This window comes from Hippocampus comes, unplaced genomic scaffold, assembly GCF_001891065.2.
Source record: "Hippocampus comes isolate QL1 unplaced genomic scaffold, H_comes_QL1_v1.1 scaffold118, whole genome shotgun sequence".
In the NCBI taxonomy this organism is placed as follows: domain Eukaryota; kingdom Metazoa; phylum Chordata; class Actinopteri; order Syngnathiformes; family Syngnathidae; genus Hippocampus; species Hippocampus comes.
In genome coordinates, this window is record NW_017805461.1 from 2,187,984 (window position 1) to 2,207,011 (window position 19,028).

General features: G+C 43.4%; 2 protein-coding genes across 2 annotated transcripts; both read left to right on the forward strand.

Annotated features, from left to right (window-relative positions):
- The first annotated feature begins 369 nt into the window (after window positions 1-369).
- On the forward strand, window positions 370-18,758 carry LOC109518688 (protocadherin Fat 4-like). The gene is made up of 6 exons (XM_019874703.1): window positions 370-3,136; window positions 5,810-6,558; window positions 8,454-10,835; window positions 13,106-13,109; window positions 13,715-14,727; window positions 16,207-18,758. The coding sequence occupies exons 1-6, from the start codon at window positions 721-723 to the stop codon at window positions 18,736-18,738; spliced, it is 9,096 nt and encodes a 3,031-aa protein (XP_019730262.1). The 5' UTR covers window positions 370-720; the 3' UTR covers window positions 18,739-18,758.
- On the forward strand, window positions 4,204-6,818 carry LOC109518716 (protocadherin alpha-3-like). The gene has a single exon (XM_019874737.1). The coding sequence runs from the start codon at window positions 4,204-4,206 to the stop codon at window positions 6,634-6,636; it is 2,433 nt and encodes an 810-aa protein (XP_019730296.1). The 3' UTR covers window positions 6,637-6,818.
- Window positions 18,759-19,028: the final 270 nt, after the last annotated feature.

Genomic DNA, 19,028 nt, shown 5'->3' on the forward strand with positions numbered 1-19,028 from the left:
ATGCACCTCTGTGAAACAAAAGTGCGTTTCGAAGTCTTTGAGGTGACAAATTTTGACTCTCTCTCTCTCTCTCTCTCTCTCTCTCTCTCTCTCTCTCTCTCTCCTCCCTCCTTTTAACTAATTTGTAAAAAAAAAAGAAGGCACTAAAGTGAGAACGACTTTGGAATAAGGTTGCAGGTGGAACATTTTAAAATGAAGCAAAGCTTCATTTGGCAATGTGACAAATTTAATAATTATATAAGCAAATACCGTTGTAATTAGCGCAAACATCATCTACATGTTAACATGTATAATTGTGATTACGTTTGTGAAGTTTTAGTCATTTGGTAAGAACAGTGATTTAAAATTATCAACGTTCCCAGTCGAATATTTAGCTCATTTCAATATGTCCTGTCGTCAAGATACAGACTGTGTCTGACCGTGAAGCTGAAATTGTATAATCATTTTTCAGTAGGGTGAAATTATTTGCTTTATAATAAATCAGGAATAAATGCTGTGCCATTCGGCATCACATGGTGCCAGTAAAACGCCGGAAAACGAGTGATAACGTGGTGACGCCACCGAACAAAAAAATCATAAGAGGCATCCCATTCGACTCACACCAGAACAGACCAAACCTTTTTCCTCTCTGGAGTAACAGTTTCACCACGCAGTGGCGATCAGACGAATGCTTTATTTTTGCAAGGCTGCTGATGAGACGAGTTTCAAATAGCTGGATGTATGTATATTTCGATGCGTTTATTTTCGCGGAACGCATTTTCTCGTGACATGACGGAACAAAGAGGACATCAGACAATGTGGGTTTCCTGCTTGATGCTTCTGATTTTCAGCCGCGTGTCGGGACAAATTAGATACTCTATCTCGGAGGAAGTAAAGGAAGGTACTGCTGTTGGGAATATCGCGAAGGATTTGGGTCTCGACAGGGCCACGCTGAAAGAAAGAGCCTACCGAATTGTGCGTGGCACAGCGGAGCCCCCCTTTCGCGTGAATCAGGATGACGGCGTCTTGTATGTGAACGGCAACATTGACAGAGAACAAGTGTGTGACCGCAGCAAGGTTTGTGTGATCGAGTTAAAAACCGTCCTGGAAAACCCACTCGAGGTACACTATGTGGCCGTGGAGGTTGCGGACATAAACGACCACGCACCAAGCTTCCCGGAGCAGGAAAAGACGTTGGAGATGTTTGAATCTGCGCTCCCGGGGGCGAGGCTTCAGCTGCAGGCTGCGCGCGATGGAGACACGGGCGCCCTGTCCGTGCAACACTACAAGCTAAGCCCCAACGAGCACTTTCGTTTGGAGGTGAAAGATCGAGGCGAGGATCGTAAAACGCCCACTTTGGTTCTCCAAAAATCCCTGGACAGAGAATCCGTCAAGACTCACGTGTTATTTTTAACAGCCACGGATGGGGGAAAACCTCCACTCTCCGGCAACATGACAATAATAGTGGAGGTGTCTGACGTCAATGATAATCCCCCAGTTTTCACTCAGGAGCCATACATTGCGTATTTAAATGAGAATTCCGCTCTCGGGACGATAGTGGTGCGAGTGAACGCAACAGATTTAGACGAAGGCTCAAATGGTGAAGTGGTTTATTCTTTTGGCAATGACGTGGATTCCCGCACGCGAGCTCGTTTTAATTTAAATCACGTGACAGGGGTGGTGACTGTGGCAGGTCCGATAGATTTTGAAGAGTGCGACAAGTACGAGATAGACATACAGGCTTCCGATAAAGCAGTGGCGACACTGTCGACAGACAAAAGTGTCATCATCCATATTGTTGACATAAATGACAACGCTCCTGACATTGAAGTGACGTCATTTTCCAACGCGTTGCCAGAAGATGCAAAAGCGGGGACCACCGTCGCATTAATAAGTGTTAAAGATTTAGATTCTGGTCTGAATGGGAAAGTTATTTGTCATACAAGTCCAGATGTTCCCTTCATGCTGTCGCCATCCTTACAGAAGAATATGTATTCCCTGGTTACAAGGCAACTTTTGGATAGAGAACAGCAGGCACATTTTAGCGTCAAAATTTTAGCCAAAGATGCAGGAGACCCATCTTTATCCTCGGACAAAACTATACAAATTACTGTGTCTGATGTAAATGATAACAGTCCCGAATTCTCCCAGAGCACATTTATATTTTACATTAATGAAAATAACACTCCTGGCAATTCTATTTTATCGGTGACAGCCCATGACTATGATGAAGGGAGCAATGCTGTGATCGAGTATCAGATATTAAGAAATAGAGGAACTGATCGTTTGTTCTCCTCCTTTTTGAATGTTAATCGTGAAACAGGAGAAGTGTCAGCACTAAAAAGTTTTGACTTTGAGACGGTGAAAAGTTTCCATTTCCAAGTGGTGGCCACCGATGGTGGAAGTCCTCCACTGAGCAGCAACGTGACAGTGAAGGTGTTCATTCTGGATCAGAACGACAACGCTCCAGTCATCCTGTATCCAGTCAGCGCCAACGGTTCTGCCGAAGGGGTGGAGGAAATTCCCCGGAATCTCAAAGCAGGAGACTTGGTGACTAAAGTCCGAGCCTATGATGCCGATATCGGATATAACGGCTGGTTGCTGTTTTCGCTGCAGCAAGTCAGCGACCACAGTCTGTTTTCTTTGGACCGATACACGGGCCAGATCCGAACACTTCGCTCCTTTACGGAGACGGATGAGGCTGAGCATCGATTGCTCATCCTGGTCAAAGACAACGGCAACGTGTCACTCTCGGCAACAGCGACTGTGACCATCAAACTTGTGGAGCCCAAAGAGGCTTTTGCAGCTTCCGACATCAAAAGTGCAGCAAAAGTGGACGAGGAGGACAACGTGACTTTTTATCTCATCGTCACTTTGGGCTCGGTGTCGCTCCTTTTTGTCATCAGCATCATCGTGCTGATCGCCATGCAGTGCTCCAAATCCACACAGTACACGTCCAAATATCTGCAAGACGCCAATTATGATGGCACGCTGTGTCACAGCATCCAGTACAGATCAGGAGACAAGCGCTACATGTTAGTCGGACCCAGAATGAGTATCGGTTCCACCGTAGTCCCGGGCAGCCATGCCAACACTCTGGTGCTCCCTGACAGGAGACACACTTCCGGGGAGGTAAGACCGTTATTTTTTTCTACATTTACAAAATAAGCAAATGAATAATCCATTCCACATTATTGCATATTTCTGCATAGTTACACAGACCATTCAATGGCTACCTCTCATAGCAACTTTTTTTCTTTTATGACATTAAAGTTATTCATCACTTTGGACACACCTGTATTTTCCAAAACATTCCCAACATGAACTTTATTACGAGCATAAAATTACAGTTTTTGTGGACTAGGGAAATGTAAGTTTTTTTTTTCCATGTTTAACAGTATTGGCTGATTTTGAAATGCCCGACAGCGGAGTATTTGGTTTGCCTTCTTCTTGTTGAATGTTCAGCCACAGAATTCCCGCTGCCTCTGTCTATGGTGCTGAAACATTCTCCAGTATGCCTTGCTTCCCGTGAAAACTTCTGCCCTTATCAGAAACGTGGCAGTAAAATGGAATAAAATAAACAAATAGTAAATAATAGTTAAAATCATGGTTTATGACTATGCTGTGAAGTATCAGCCTCTTATTTGAATTGTGATTGGGAATATGGTTGGGCAATTTTCCTCGTTACTCATCTCAGACAATGAGTATCGGGTGCGGGTTTTACCAGCAGTGTTTTCTTGATAATGGCAGGAGGAAATAACCGAGTAAAAATAAATTATTTGTGCGAGTGTAATGTGAGAGGGGCTGGTATTTGGTTTGCTACTGAAATCAAGGACGTCTTTGCTGCTTCAGCCCCTGTAAAAATACATTTGCACGGATTTGGCATGACTCGGAACTTTGTTGTGCTTCAAATGGACGCTCATCACGTCCTCGCCTCTTCTGTAATATGTATTTTGACCTTTAGGTGTCAGTGTAAAGACACGTACCCATTTAATGTTCACGTGACTGCATTTGTGAGCGGTTGTTTCTATCCACTGCCTCTTTAACATTCGTGCTGTCATAATGACCGTGTCTGTCGCTGCGGTGTCACTTGTCTCGCTGTCCTGATTTCCAAACTTGATGGCTGAGCGGAGGAATATTTTCATGGACTACACACTTGGATTTCGTTTTCACAAGTGCATCTGATTTTCTGAGAATGGATCAGTGATGGTTTTCCGTATCACCATGGAACAAAGAGGCGCGCAGCAATGGGCGAGACGCTGCTTGCTCGGGTGCGTGGCTGCGGTGCTTTTGTGTAGCGTGGCTTCGGCGCAATTAAGATACTCGATCTCCGAGGAAGTCGAAGAAGGAAATGTGGTTGGGAATGCCGCAAAAGATCTCGGATTGGATAGAAATACGCTGAAAGAGCGCAAGTATCGGATTGTTTCCAGTCGTGCGGAGCCTCTTTTTCACGTGAGTCAGACCGATGGCGTCCTTTATGTCAGCAGAAAGATCGACAGGGAAAAGGAGTGCCCGCAAAGCAATACGTGTTTGATCAACTTAAAAACCGTGCTAGAAAATCCACTGGAGGTCCACTATGTTGGAGTGGAAGTGCTGGATGTAAACGATCATTCCCCCAGTTTTCCCGAGGAAGAAACAAAACTCGATATTTCAGAGTCAGTGTTGCCTGGGGCAAAATTTCAGATGAAAGCTGCTCAGGATGGAGATAGTGGTTCGTTTTCAGTTCAACAATATAAACTCAGTGAAAATAATTATTTTCGTTTGGAAGTCAAAGATCGAGGAAAAGATGGCAAAATTCCCATCTTGGTGGTTAAAAAATCTTTAGACCGGGAGACAACAGGGCACCTTACATTAGTGTTAACTGCACAGGATGGAGGAAAACCTGCCAAAACGGGGGAAATGAATATTTTGATAAATGTGTTAGATGTTAATGATAATGTACCTGTTTTCTCTAAAGATGTTTATTCTGTGAGGCTGCAGGAAAATGCTGCAAGCGGAACAACTGTCATACAAGTAAATGCGACTGACTTAGATGACGGATCAAATGGAGAGGTAGTTTATTCTTTCAGCAACAGTATGAATCAAAATATTATGGCTTTGTTTGAGATCGCAAAAACAACAGGCGAACTAATTGTGAAAGGCCCTATAGACTATGAGGACAACGACATATTTGAAATTGAAATCCAAGCATCAGACAAAGGCCTTGCCCCCCTAACTACAGAGAAGAGTGTCATCATCAAGATTGTTGACGTGAATGACAATGCCCCGGAGATTGAAGTGACATCATTTTCCAGTTTAATTCCCGAAGATTCCCGACCCGCGACAACCGTTGCGCTCATCAGTGTGAATGACTTGGACTCTGGTCTCAACGGAAAAGTGATTTGCTCCATTGCTGAGGATGTTCCTTTTGCTTTGTCGCCATCATCACAAGACAAAATGTATTCTTTGGTGACCAAATCACCTTTGGACAGAGAGAAAAAGTCCAAATATGACATATCAGTAGTTGCAAGAGACGCTGGTCAACCTGCACTCTCATCTGAAAAGACAATCAGTGTTTTCATTTCAGACGTGAATGATAACAGTCCAGAGTTTTCATCCAGTCCTTATACGTTTTATCTTAGTGAGGGCAACAATGCAGGGGGGCCCATATTTTCTGTCAAAGCTTTTGATAACGATGAGAATGAGAATGCGAAAATTTCATATCATATTGTCAGAGATGGAAGAGGTGACAACAAACTGTCTTCATTTCTAAGTATAAATAGCGAAAATGGACAAATATCAGCTTTAAAAAGTTTTGACTTTGAGACGCTGAAAAGTTTCCATTTCCAAGTGGTGGCCACCGATGGTGGAAGTCCTCCACTGAGCAGCAACGTGACAGTGAAGGTGTTCATTCTGGATCAGAACGACAACGCTCCAGTCATCCTGTATCCAGTCAGCTCCAACGGTTCTGCCGAAGGGCTGGAGGAGATTCCCCGGAACCTGAAAGCTGGAGACTTGGTGACTAAAGTCCGAGCCTATGACGCTGATATCGGATATAACGGCTGGTTGCTGTTTTCATTGCAGCAAGTCAGTGACCACAGTCTGTTTTCTTTGGATCGCTACACGGGCCAGATCCGAACACTTCGCTCCTTCACGGAGACGGATGACGCTGAGCATCGACTGCTCATCCTGGTGAAAGACAATGGCAACGTGTCACTATCGGCAACAGCCACTGTGATCGTCAAACTTGTGGAGCCCAAAGAGGCTTTTGCAGCTTCCGACGTCAAAAGTGCAGCAAAAGTGGACGAGGAGGACAATGTGACTTTTTATCTCATCATCACTTTGGGGTCAGTGTCGCTCCTTTTTGTCATCAGCATCATCGTGCTGATCGCCATGCAGTGCTCCAAATCCACAGAGTACACTTCCAAATATCTGCAAGACGCCAATTATGATGGCACGCTGTGCCACAGCATCCAGTACAGATCAGGAGACAAGCGCTACATGCTCGTCGGACCCAGAATGAGTATCGGTTCGACCGTAGTCCCCGGCAGCCACGCCAACACTCTGGTGCTCCCTGACAGGAGACACACTTCAGGGGAGGTAAGATACATGGAGGTATTACATTTTATTATAAATGTGAGGACATATGCCCCTGAAATGGAGAAATTGCTTCATTGAATTGTAACAATTTCAATTTTACATATTCTGATACTGCCAAAGTTGTGACTTTCTGATGTTGGTTATCATGTTTAATTTGCGGGTGAATTTAAAGTTGATCACCTTTGATTGACTCTGTTGGGGTCTCTGTTAAGCTCTCGGAGAGTTTGGTGCTATATCTGCACTCAAAACACTGTGTTGAATTTACTCAATTTTATTTCCTCAAGTGGGGACACGAAATGAAAGCATCTGGCTCTAACCATATTTTTTAATAGAATAGTAGTCTAAAAATCCATCAGTGTGTGGTGCATAAGTCATGCCAGTTCTTAGTGATTTTATTTGTATGAGAAGAGCAGTACTGACTTGGACTATGACTCATTTATTTACACAGGGTAGCGGATTAATACGTTCACTGTTGTCCAGAGAATGTTTTGGAGAAAAATGGGCCTCAACACTTTCGATATCACCTGACCAGACACATTAGTACGACTACACTGAAAAAAAAATGTGTGTTGAAGTTCCAAAAAAAAAATGTCAATGGATCCAGATGATTCTATTGTTTGCAAAAACATGATGAAATAAAGCTGAATAAATTCAGTACACCCTTTTTTTCAGTGTAGTGGGATGCAGCAGATTTGCTCACCATGTGATTTTGGTTGATCCAAAGGTCATATCAATGTTGGAGTTTTGTTTTATTACATATAAAATCATTTTTAATCAACCACACCAACATCTTGGTGCTCCCTATCAAGACAGACACTTCTGGGGAGGTACAAGTTTTTTTAGGGGTATACATTTACAAAAGTAATAACCAAATCACCTTCTGCATATTATTACATACCTTAGCAGATATGCATAATTACCTTTATTGGAAACTTCCTGTTTTTCTGGCATACATCGGATTATTCATCTGTTTGGACACTTTTTCAATGCAGAATTAATTCATTGCTAGTGTTGAGTTATCGTGTCTCTTTGAAGTAGGGACATTTTGTGAGTTGGTGAGTTTTATATTTAACAGAACTGTCTAATTTCAAATTGGCTGCCAGCGCATAGTTTTCCCTGTTATAAATTATGGAAATATTGAAAACAAGTTTAAGGTTTGGCCATAGCATTACTGCTTCCACTGTCTATGAGGCTGAAAAATGGTTGTCGGCCATGTATTTTGTAAAAACATTGGCTCTTATCAGAAACATGGTCGTAACAAAGAGAAAAACAGTTAAAAGCAAATAATTGTGAAAAGACTGGTTTATTATGACTATGGTGTGATGTATTGGCCTCACTAGTCACTTGTGAGTGGGAATATGGTTGGGCAACGTTCTTCATCATGGATCTCAGACAATTAATGTTGTGTAAATTTGCAATTTTGGCGTGTATATATCATGGAGGACGCAAGTAATCTAGTAAAAATAAATTATATAAACGAGTGATATGTGACGGATTTTGTCTGGTACTAAAATCAAGGACGTCTTTGCTGCCTTCAGGTTCCGTATTGTGGGGAATAGCTGCGGTATTTGCACAGATGTGGTGTAATTCGGCACTTTGCTTTGCTTGAAATGAACGCTCTTTACGAACCTCGCTTGTTCTGTAATATGTATGTTGATCTCTAGGTGTCAGTGTAAGCACACGTACCCGTTGAATGTTCACGTGACTGCATATTGTGAGCGGTTGTTTCTATCCACTGCCTCTTTAACATTCGTGCTGTCATAATGACCGTGTCTGTCGCTTCTGTGTCACTTGTCTAGCTGTCCTGATTTCCAAACTTGATGGCTTAGCGGAGGAATATTCTCATTGACTACACAATTGTATTTCGTTTCCCCAAGTGCATCTGATTTTCTTAGAATGGACCAGTGATGATTTTCCGTATCACCATGGAACAAAGAGGCGCGCAGCAATGGGCGAGACGCTGCTTGCTCGGGTGCGTGGCTGCGGTGCTTTTGTGTAGCGTGGCTTCGGCGCAATTAAGATACTCGATCTCCGAGGAAGTCGAAGAAGGAAATGTGGTTGGGAATGCCGCAAAAGATCTCGGATTGGATAGAAATACGCTGAAAGAGCGCAAGTATCGGATTGTTTCCAGTCGTGCGGAGCCTCTTTTTCACGTGAGTCAGACCGATGGCGTCCTTTATGTCAGCAGAAAGATCGACAGGGAAAAGGAGTGCCCGCAAAGCAGTACATGTTTGATCAGCTTAAAAACCGTGCTGGAAAACCCACTGGAGGTCCACTATGTTGGAGTGGAGGTGCTGGATATCAATGATCATAGTCCCAGTTTTCCCGAGGAAGAAACAAAACTCGATATTTCAGAGTCAGTGTTGCCTGGAGCAAGATTTCAGCTACCGGCTTCGAAGGATGGAGACAGTGGTCCGTATGCTGTTCAGCAATATAAATTAAGTGACAATGAACATTTTCGTCTGGAAGTTAAAGATAAAGGTAAAGATGGCAAAATTCCCATCTTGGTTGTTAAAAAATCTTTAGACCGGGAGAAAACGGGGCATGTTCCGTTAGTGTTAACTGCACTGGATGGCGGTAGACCTCCAGAAACTGGCGAAATTAATATTTCAATAAATGTGTTAGATGTTAATGATAATGTGCCTGTTTTCTCCAAAGAAGTTTATTCAGTGACACTCGATGAAAATGCTGTAATTGGAACGACTGTTATCCAAGTCAATGCCACTGATTTAGATGAAGGCCCAAATGGAGATGTAGTTTATTCTTTCAGCAAGAATAATCAAAATGTAATGCATTTATTTGACATCTTCATAAATACTGGTGAGATTGTTGTGAAAGGACCTATAGACTATGAAGAAAACGACATATTTGAAATTGAAATCCAGGCATCAGATAAAGGCCTTGCTCCACTAACAACAGAAAAAAGTGTCATCATCAAGATAGTCGACGTTAATGACAATGCCCCTGAGATTGAAGTGACATCATTTTCCAGTTTGATTCCCGAAGATTCCAGACCTGGGACGACCGTTGCTCTCATCAGTGTGAATGACTTGGACTCTGGTCTCAACGGGAAAGTGATTTGCTCCATCGGTGAGGATGTTCCTTTTGCTTTGTCGCCATCATCACAAGACAAAATGTATTCTTTAGTGACCAAATCACCTTTGGACAGAGAGAAAAAGTCTGAATATGGCATATCAGTAGTTGCAAGAGACGCTGGTCAACCTGCACTCTCATCTGAAAAGACAATCAGTGTTTTCATTTCAGACGTGAATGATAACAGTCCAGAGTTTTCATCCAGTCCTTATACGTTTTATCTTAGTGAGGGCAACAATGCAGGGGGGCCCATATTTTCTGTCAAAGCTTTTGATAACGATGAGAATGAGAATGCGAAAATTTCATATCATATTGTCAGAGATGGAAGAGGTGACAACAAACTGTCTTCATTTCTAAGTATAAATAGCGAAAATGGACAAATATCAGCTTTAAAAAGTTTTGACTTTGAGACGCTGAAAAGTTTCCATTTCCAAGTGGTGGCCACCGATGGTGGAAGTCCTCCACTGAGCAGCAACGTGACAGTGAAGGTGTTCATTCTGGATCAGAACGACAACGCTCCAGTCATCCTGTATCCAGTCAGCTCCAACGGTTCTGCCGAAGGGGTGGAGGAGATTCCCCGGAATCTCAAAGCAGGAGACTTGGTGACTAAAGTCCGAGCCTATGACGCCGATATCGGATATAACGGCTGGCTGCTGTTTTCACTGCAGCAAGTCAGCGACCACAGCCTGTTTTCTTTGGACCGATACACGGGCCAGATACGAACACTTCGCTCTTTCACGGAGACGGACGAGGCTGAGCATCGACTGCTCATCCTGGTCAAAGACAACGGCAACGTTTCACTCTCAGCAACAGCCACCATGACAGTCAAGCTCGTAGAGCCCAAAGAGGCCTTTGCGGCTTCCGATGTCAAAAGTGCAGCAAAAGTGGACGAGGAGGACAACGTGACTTTTTATCTCATCATCACTTTGGGCTCGGTGTCGCTCCTTTTTGTTATCAGCATCATCGTGCTGATCGCCATGCAGTGCTCCAAATCCACAGCTTACACTTCCAAATATCTGCAAGACGCCAATTATGATGGCACGCTGTGCCACAGCATCCAGTACAGATCAGGAGACAAGCGCTACATGCTCGTCGGACCCAGAATGAGTATCGGTTCGACCGTAGTCCCGGGCAGCCACGCCAACACTCTGGTGCTCCCTGACAGGAGACACACTTCCGGGGAGGTAAGACATACTAACTCCATGGTTTAGTAACTGTGCAGGCCTGCGTGTGTATGTTTTATGAAACAAATTTTGGAGTAAAACTTGAAAGGTGTTATGGATTACGCTTTTTCATTTGATGATGTATTTTTTCCATTTTTATATTGTGGAGGGAATAGGTGTAGCTGAATATCGTCATGCTTCAAACCCCATCTGTATTTTTTTGGGGATTAACACAGTCTGACAAATGATTGCGCCTGCTGCTGTAAAAGTGCTACATAAAATTGTATTGAGTTGACTGCACGACCATGGCCGTGTATGTGCTTAATTGTTATGGTTGAGTCTCGTTAAGCAAGTGAAGTAACTGATTTATGTAGTTTTCCAGTGTTGGGGCCGTTGAGCGCAGATATTTCATTCTGAAAGGGCTTCACCGGAAACGCCTAGCAGTTTAGCGACTTTACTTCAAGTGTGCGCTGCAGTTGAAAGGGAACACGGCGAGTCCAAAATACAATCGCGTGTTTTTAAAGCGGGGATTTCGGGATGTCGTGAGGATTACAAAGGCACTTGCATTGTGTCCTAAGCAGTAACAGTTTCTTTTTGCATATTTTAAAATCTCATGAACTGTTGTGTTTTCCTGAATTTTTTTCCGTGGATACTTGGCACTATATATCGCGTTATTTATTTTGCGCAATTTTGACATTTACTTGTTTTATTCCCAAATTTCTCATGGGGATTGTTGAAACGCATCATTCAGAATTCATTATAATCCGGACAGAAATAGATGGCTGAATGGACGTCGACATACGTAATATATCATTTTTTAAACAGCAAACTTGATTTTAGTTTGAGAGAAAATAACGAGCATGGGAGAATGTGGGTACCGAGACTAACTGAGAAGCCTTGTTGGATCTATGTGATGCACTTGATCTCTCGTCATCAGCATGCGTCATCATGTTGGTTTATGTTTCTTTTTTTATCTAGAACGAAAGAGGGCTACTTTATAGGCAGTGCGATGTTGAATGTCAATTTTTAGGATTGATGAAATGTGACAGGAGGTTCACATGAGGTCGCTGTCAACTATTTTATTGAAGTTATTGCTTGGCCGAATATCTCTGGATTGTTTTCATGCCTTTGTTCAATGTCAACGCAGTAGTCCAATATGACCCACTTTATATTGTCACGTTGCTTTTAGCTGTTAACGTCCGATGGGCTTTTTGTGAGTATTGTAATTTGATATGAATGGGCACAAAAGTACGAGAAAATAAGTCAAATCGATATTCTCGAATCAGTGCAGATAACATTTCGATCGCATGGTGTCAGTCTAACAGTACAAACCAGCGCGCATGAACGTTTCGTCATCACATTTTTTATCAACCTCGTTGACTGGTTCTGTCGGGCGCGAGCACATCTCTCGGCAGCGTGTGTCTCATCCTGGAAATATTGTACTTGCATTCACATCTGAAGTTGCAGGAGGATAATGAACATTGCCGTTCATCGAAGTTCTATGTTCATCAGCCGCCTTCCTGGGTTTTTCTAGTGAGTATTTACGTTGGTCGTCATGGGACAAAGGAGATGCGTGTCGGTGAACGGACGATACTGTTTAGCCCGCTTTGTGGCCGCTGCGATTCTGTGCAGCTTGGCCTCGGCGAATTTGAGGTATTCCATTCATGAAGGGATCAGTGAAGGAACATTTGTCGGAAATATAGCCAAAGATCTTGGACTGGATAAAGGCACACTGAAAGAAAGGAAATACCGCGTCGTTTCGAGTGACGCTGAGCCTCTTTTCCACGTGAATCCAAACGATGGAATCCTCTATGTGAGCCGCCTAATCGACAGAGAGGAGGTGTGTGCACAGAGCAGTACGTGTTTGATTAATTTAAAAACTGTGCTGGAAAACCCACTGGAGGTCCACTACGTGGGAGTGGACGTGCTGGATGTAAATGACCACGCTCCGAGCTTCGAGGAGAAGGATAAAAAAATGGACATTTCTGAGTCTGTTTTGCCCGGAGCTCGCTTTCAGCTGAAACCGTCACGTGATCTTGATAGCGGTCCGTTTTCCGTGCAAAATTATAAACTGAATGAAAACGATCATTTTCGTTTGGAGGTCAAAGACAAAGGACAAGACGGTAAAATACCTGTCTTAGTTCTGCAGAAATCATTGGACAGAGAAGCGGCAAAAAGCCACTCCCTGGTGCTGACTGCTCTAGATGGAGGAAAACCCCCCAAATCTGGAGACATGAACATATTAATAGCCGTGTTAGATGTAAATGATAATGCACCTGTTTTCTCTTCAGATGGGTATTCTGTGACACTGAATGAAAATGCCCCAGTGGGCACAACAGTGGTACAAGTAATTGCAACTGATTTGGACGACGGTCAAAACGGAGATGTGATTTACTCATTTGGTGACAGTGTGAGTAATGCTTTATTTAAAATGTTTGACATCAACCACTCAACGGGGGAGATAGTTGTCTCTGGTCTGATAGACTATGAGGAGAGAGAAACATATGAAATTGAAATACAAGCATCAGATAAAGGCCTTGCTCCACTAACTACAGAGAAGAGTGTCATCATCAAGATAGTTGATGTCAATGACAATGCCCCTGAGATTGAAGTGACATCATTTTCCAGTTTAATTCCCGAAGATTCCCGACCCGGGACGACCGTTGCTCTCATCAGTGTGAATGACTTGGACTCTGGTCTCAACGGGAAAGTGATTTGCTCCATCGGTGAGGATGTTCCTTTTGCTTTGTCGCCATCATCACAAGACAAAATGTATTCTTTAGTGACCAAATCACCTTTGGACAGAGAGAAAAAGTCCAAATATGACATATCAGTAGTTGCAAGAGACGCTGGTCAACCTGCACTCTCATCTGAAAAGACAATCAGCGTTTTCATTTCAGACGTGAACGACAACAGTCCAGAATTTTCATCCAGTCCTTATACGTTTTATCTTAGTGAGGGCAACAATGCAGGGGCCCCCATATTTTCTGTCAAAGCTTTTGATCACGATGAGAATGAGAATGCAAAAATTTCGTATCATATTCTCAGAGATGGAAGAGGTGACAACAAACTGTCTTCATTTCTAAGTATAAATAGTGAAAATGGACAAATATCGGCACTAAAAAGCTTTGACTTTGAGACGCTGAAAAGTTTCCATTTCCAAGTGGTGGCCACCGATGGTGGAAGTCCTCCACTGAGCAGCAACGTGACAGTGAAGGTGTTCATTCTGGATCAGAACGACAACGCTCCAGTCATCCTTTATCCAGTCAGCTCCAACGGTTCTGCCGAAGGGGTGGAGGAGATTCCCCGCAACCTGAAAGCAGGAGACTTGGTGACTAAAGTCCGAGCCTATGACGCCGATATCGGATATAACGGCTGGTTGCTGTTTTCGCTGCAGCAAGTCAGCGACCACAGTCTGTTTTCTTTGGACCGCTACACGGGCCAGATCCGAACACTTCGCTCCTTCACGGAGACGGACGAGGCTGAGCATCGACTGCTCATCCTGGTCAAAGACAACGGCAACGTTTCACTCTCAGCAACAGCCACTGTGATCGTCAAGCTCGTTGAGCCCAAAGAGGCTTTTGCAGCGTCCGACGTCAAAAGTGCAGCAAAAGTGGACGAGGAGGACAATGTGACTTTTTATCTCATCATCACCTTGGGCTCGGTGTCGCTCCTTTTTGTCATCAGCATCATCGTGCTGATCGCCATGCAGTGCTCCAAATCCACAGAGTACACGTCCAAATATCTGCAAGACGCCAATTATGATGGCACGCTGTGTCACAGCATCCAGTACAGATCAGGAGACAAGCGCTACATGCTCGTCGGACCCAGAATGAGTATCGGTTCGACCGTAGTCCCGGGCAGCCACGCCAACACTCTGGTGCTCCCTGACAGGAGACACACTTCAGGGGAGGTAAGAAAGCTGTGGCTGATTTTCACAAACAGCATACCGAAACATATCTGCATTTGTCTGTTGAATAGTTTTAGTTTATCGATGCTGATATTATGTGCACTGTTTTGATGGTTACTTCCTGTGGTGATTTATAACTTAAAAGCATATTGAAAGCACTTTGTTTCTTCTTAACAAACTTTGGTAGCACCATTTGATATGGAGGCTAACCTATGCTGGTTTACTTCCGTATTTTGCCCTTAGTGTAATAGACTGCCACACATTCCTATAGACAATGCAACGTAATGAACATCTGTATTGTTTTGTATCTTCATTTCCCATTTAATGTTTTCATGTAGCGTGTCGAATATGAGCCAGCCCAACATGTCCCCCCCTTTTTTTTTTTATGTTACGGAGATCATTTTCAAGGCTTCGTTTTCATGATAGATGCTTTGTTCCTCTGGTGTGAATCAATATTAAGTGTAGATTATACAAGTGCAGTCAACTGATGATGTGGTGGCGTACTCACCTGACTTCTGGCTAGTAGCGTGGGTTCACCTCCCGCTCACTGTTGGTGTGAATCATCATCTCTCGCCATATGTGACCTGTGACTGACTGACAACCAGTCCAGGTTGTAGTTTGTCAATTGCCCCAAGTCAGCTGTGATGGCTTCCACCTCCCTGTGACCCGGGAAGAGAATAAGCGCCAGGCGATAGACAGTGGATGTGGGTAAGCTCAGTGTTCCTCATTCTGGCCAGTTATTTGCAGATGGCAAGACTTTCCCCCTGAATCCATCAAAATGATAATAAAACAACAAACCTTCAGATTACAGCATGTGGTTTAGTAAATATTGGTCACATAATTCCTTTTGGCTTCGTACACTGACCATATATGGGACTCCTTACTTTGCAAGAGTGCAGCATATGAACACGTGAGGGAAGCTGAATCCCGCAGTTCTGCCCACTTGCATTGCAAGTCCGCTGTCCAGGGTGCTGAAAACTTCTACTCTTGTCACCGCACACCTATTCAGAGAAATACAGACGAACAACTTGTTTTTCGGGATGCATTTACGCCACTTAATTTGCATAGACACCATCGTAGATTCCGTCTGGAATTTTGATCGCATCTGCAGTTTTGAACTTAAAATTATGTTGTATTTTTGTTTGCCTGATCACATGCAATCCGCGCCGATATTGTATGGTATGTCTTTGAAAATTTCAGATGCAAATAAAGTGGTTTTATTTCATATTTAGTTTTACAATTGGATACTTGTAGGACGTAATGTCAACACATGGTGTCGCTGTGATTGTGAAAGTACAGCGGATTGTCTTCTGCCTGCAGGTCATCCCTCGACATTGCAGTTTCAGTTGTGTGAGCTGACTCGTTCGATTGCGTCTGCGTTCGACCATTGTTTGACATATTTTCGTATTTTTGAGGGAGTGCACACGCTCCCGTCGCATTACAATGCAGTAGTTTGTCAACAACACGCCGCCTGGACAGTAGTTGTGTTTCATCATGGAACAAAGAGGATGCGAGGCGAGGAGCGCGCATTTGCGATGGGTCTACTGCGTGGTTGCTGTGCTTTTGTGGCGTGGCACCTCGGCTCAATTGAGATACTCAGTCCCTGAGGAAGTCAAGGAAGGAACTATCGTCGGAAATGTTGCGAAAGATTTGGGATTAGACAGGAGCACGTTGAAAGAACGGAAATACCGGATTGTTTCGAGCGCCACCGAGCCTCTTTTCCGCCTCGGAGAGAATGATGGCATCCTGTACGTAAGCAGGAAGATTGACCGGGAGGAGGTATGCGAACGGAGCACTGCGTGTGTAATTAATTTAAAAACGGTGCTCGAACACCCGCTGGAGGTGCACTATGTTGGAGTAGAAGTCGTGGATATTAATGATCACTCTCCCAATTTCCCGGGGGAAATGAAGACTTTGGACATCCCCGAGTCGGTGCATCCTGGAATGCGAATTCCACTCAAAGCGGCACACGATGCAGACAGTGGCCCTTTCTCTGTCCAGCAGTATAAACTTAGCACAAATGATCATTTCCGTTTGGAAATTAAAGATAAAGGAGACAATGAAAAAATTCCAATATTGATTGTGCAAAAATATTTGGACAGGGAGGCAGCCGGAAGTCATTCATTAGTGTTAACTGCACTTGATGGAGGAAAACCTCCCAAAACAGGTGATATTAATATTTTAATAAATGTATTAGACACTAATGATAATTCGCCTGTTTTCTCTTCAGATGGATATTCTGTGACACTTTATGAAAATGCTCCAGTAGGCACAACCATTATTCAAGTAAATGCAACCGACTTAGACGAAGGCCCAAATGGAGAGGTTGTTTATGCATTTAGCAACAGCGTCAGTCATAGATTATTAGATCTTTTTGGAATTAATCATCTAACAGGCGCAATAACAGTGAAAGGAATTATTGACTTTGAGGAAAAAGACAAATATGATATTGAAATCCAAGCGTCAGATAAAGGTTCCCTACCATTAACAACAGAAAAAAGTGTCATCATCAAGATCGTTGACGTGAATGACAATGCACCTGAGATTGAAGTGACATCATTTTCCAGTTCCATTCCTGAAGATTCCAGACCCGGGACAACCGTTGCGCTCATCAGTGTGAATGACTTGGACTCTGGTCTCAACGGGAAAGTGATTTGCTCCATCGGTGAGGATGTTCCTTTTGCTTTGTCGCCATCATCACAAGACAAAATGTATTCTTTAGTGACCAAATCACCTTTGGACAGAGAGAAAAAGTCCAAATATGACATATCAGTAGTTGCAAGAGACGCTGGTCAGCCTGCACGCTCAACTGAAAAGACAATAAGTGTTCTCGTTTCAGATGTGAATGATAACAGTCCAGAATTTTCATCCAGTCCTTATACTTTTTATCTTAGTGAGGGCAACAATCCAGGGGCCCCCATCTTTTCTGTCAAAGCTTTTGATCATGATGAGAACGAGAATGCTAAAATTTCGTATCATTTTCTCAGAGATGAAAGAGGCGACAACAAACTGTCATCATTTCTAAGTATAAATAGTGAAAATGGACAAATATCAGCTTTAAAAAGTTTTGACTTTGAGACGCTGAAAAGTTTCCATTTCCAATTGGTGGCCACCGATGGTGGAAGTCCTCCACTGAGCAGCAACGTGACAGTGAAGGTGTTCATTCTGGATCAGAATGACAACGCTCCAGTCATCCTGTATCCAGTCAGCTCCAACGGTTCTGCCGAAGGGGTGGAGGAGATTCCCCGCAACCTGAAAGCAGGAGACTTGGTGACTAAAGTCCGAGCCTATGATGCCGATATCGGATATAACGGCTGGCTGCTGTTTTCGCTGCAGCAAGTGAGTGACCACAGTCTGTTTTCTTTGGATCGCTACACTGGCCAGATCCGAACACTTCGCTCCTTCACGGAGACGGACGAGGCTGAGCATCGACTGCTCATCCTGGTCAAAGACAACGGCAACGTTTCACTCTCTGCAACAGCGACTGTGACTGTCAAACTCGTAGAGCCCAAAGAGGCTTTTGCAGCTTCCGATGTCAAAAGTGCAGCAAACGTGGACGAGGAGGACAACGTGACTTTTTATCTCATCGTCACTTTGGGCTCGGTGTCGCTCCTTTTTGTCATCAGCATCATCGTGCTGATCGCCATGCAGTGCTCCAAATCCACAGCTTACACTTCCAAATATCTGCAAGATGCCAATTATGATGGCACGCTGTGTCACAGCATCCAGTACAGATCAGGAGACAAGCGCTACATGCTAGTCGGACCCAGAATGAGTATAGGTTCGACCATAGTCCCGGGCAGCCACGCCAACACTCTGGTGCTCCCTGACAAGAGACACAATTCCGGGGAGGTAAGACATAATCTATTTGTACCTCTGGTTTATCTGAATTTCTTAGAATTTTTTTTTAAAGGAACATTTTTTGAGGACTTAAGGTTGAGCCAACATTTATCATTCAAATTTAGACTATTCCAAACCAAAGGTTTATTTTTTGGAGAGTTAACAGCACTATGACCAAAATGTTGTCAGACAAACAGGCCCAGTAGTTTATAGGAGTAATCTTTGAATCACTTTGCAAACCAAAAATAGCTTTTTTTTATTACAAACTGATAAACTGTTGATGTTTAAATAAAGGTTAATAATTCAAAACAATTAAAATTTCAAAACAATCGTAATATCATTCAACTCTTTTGAAAGTATTAAGTTTCTTAAATTGGAATAGTTTCAAATAAAACTAGCTCAAAGTCATTAACTTCCAGGTCTCAGCATCAGCAAAATACATATTACATTATTACATTCGAAAA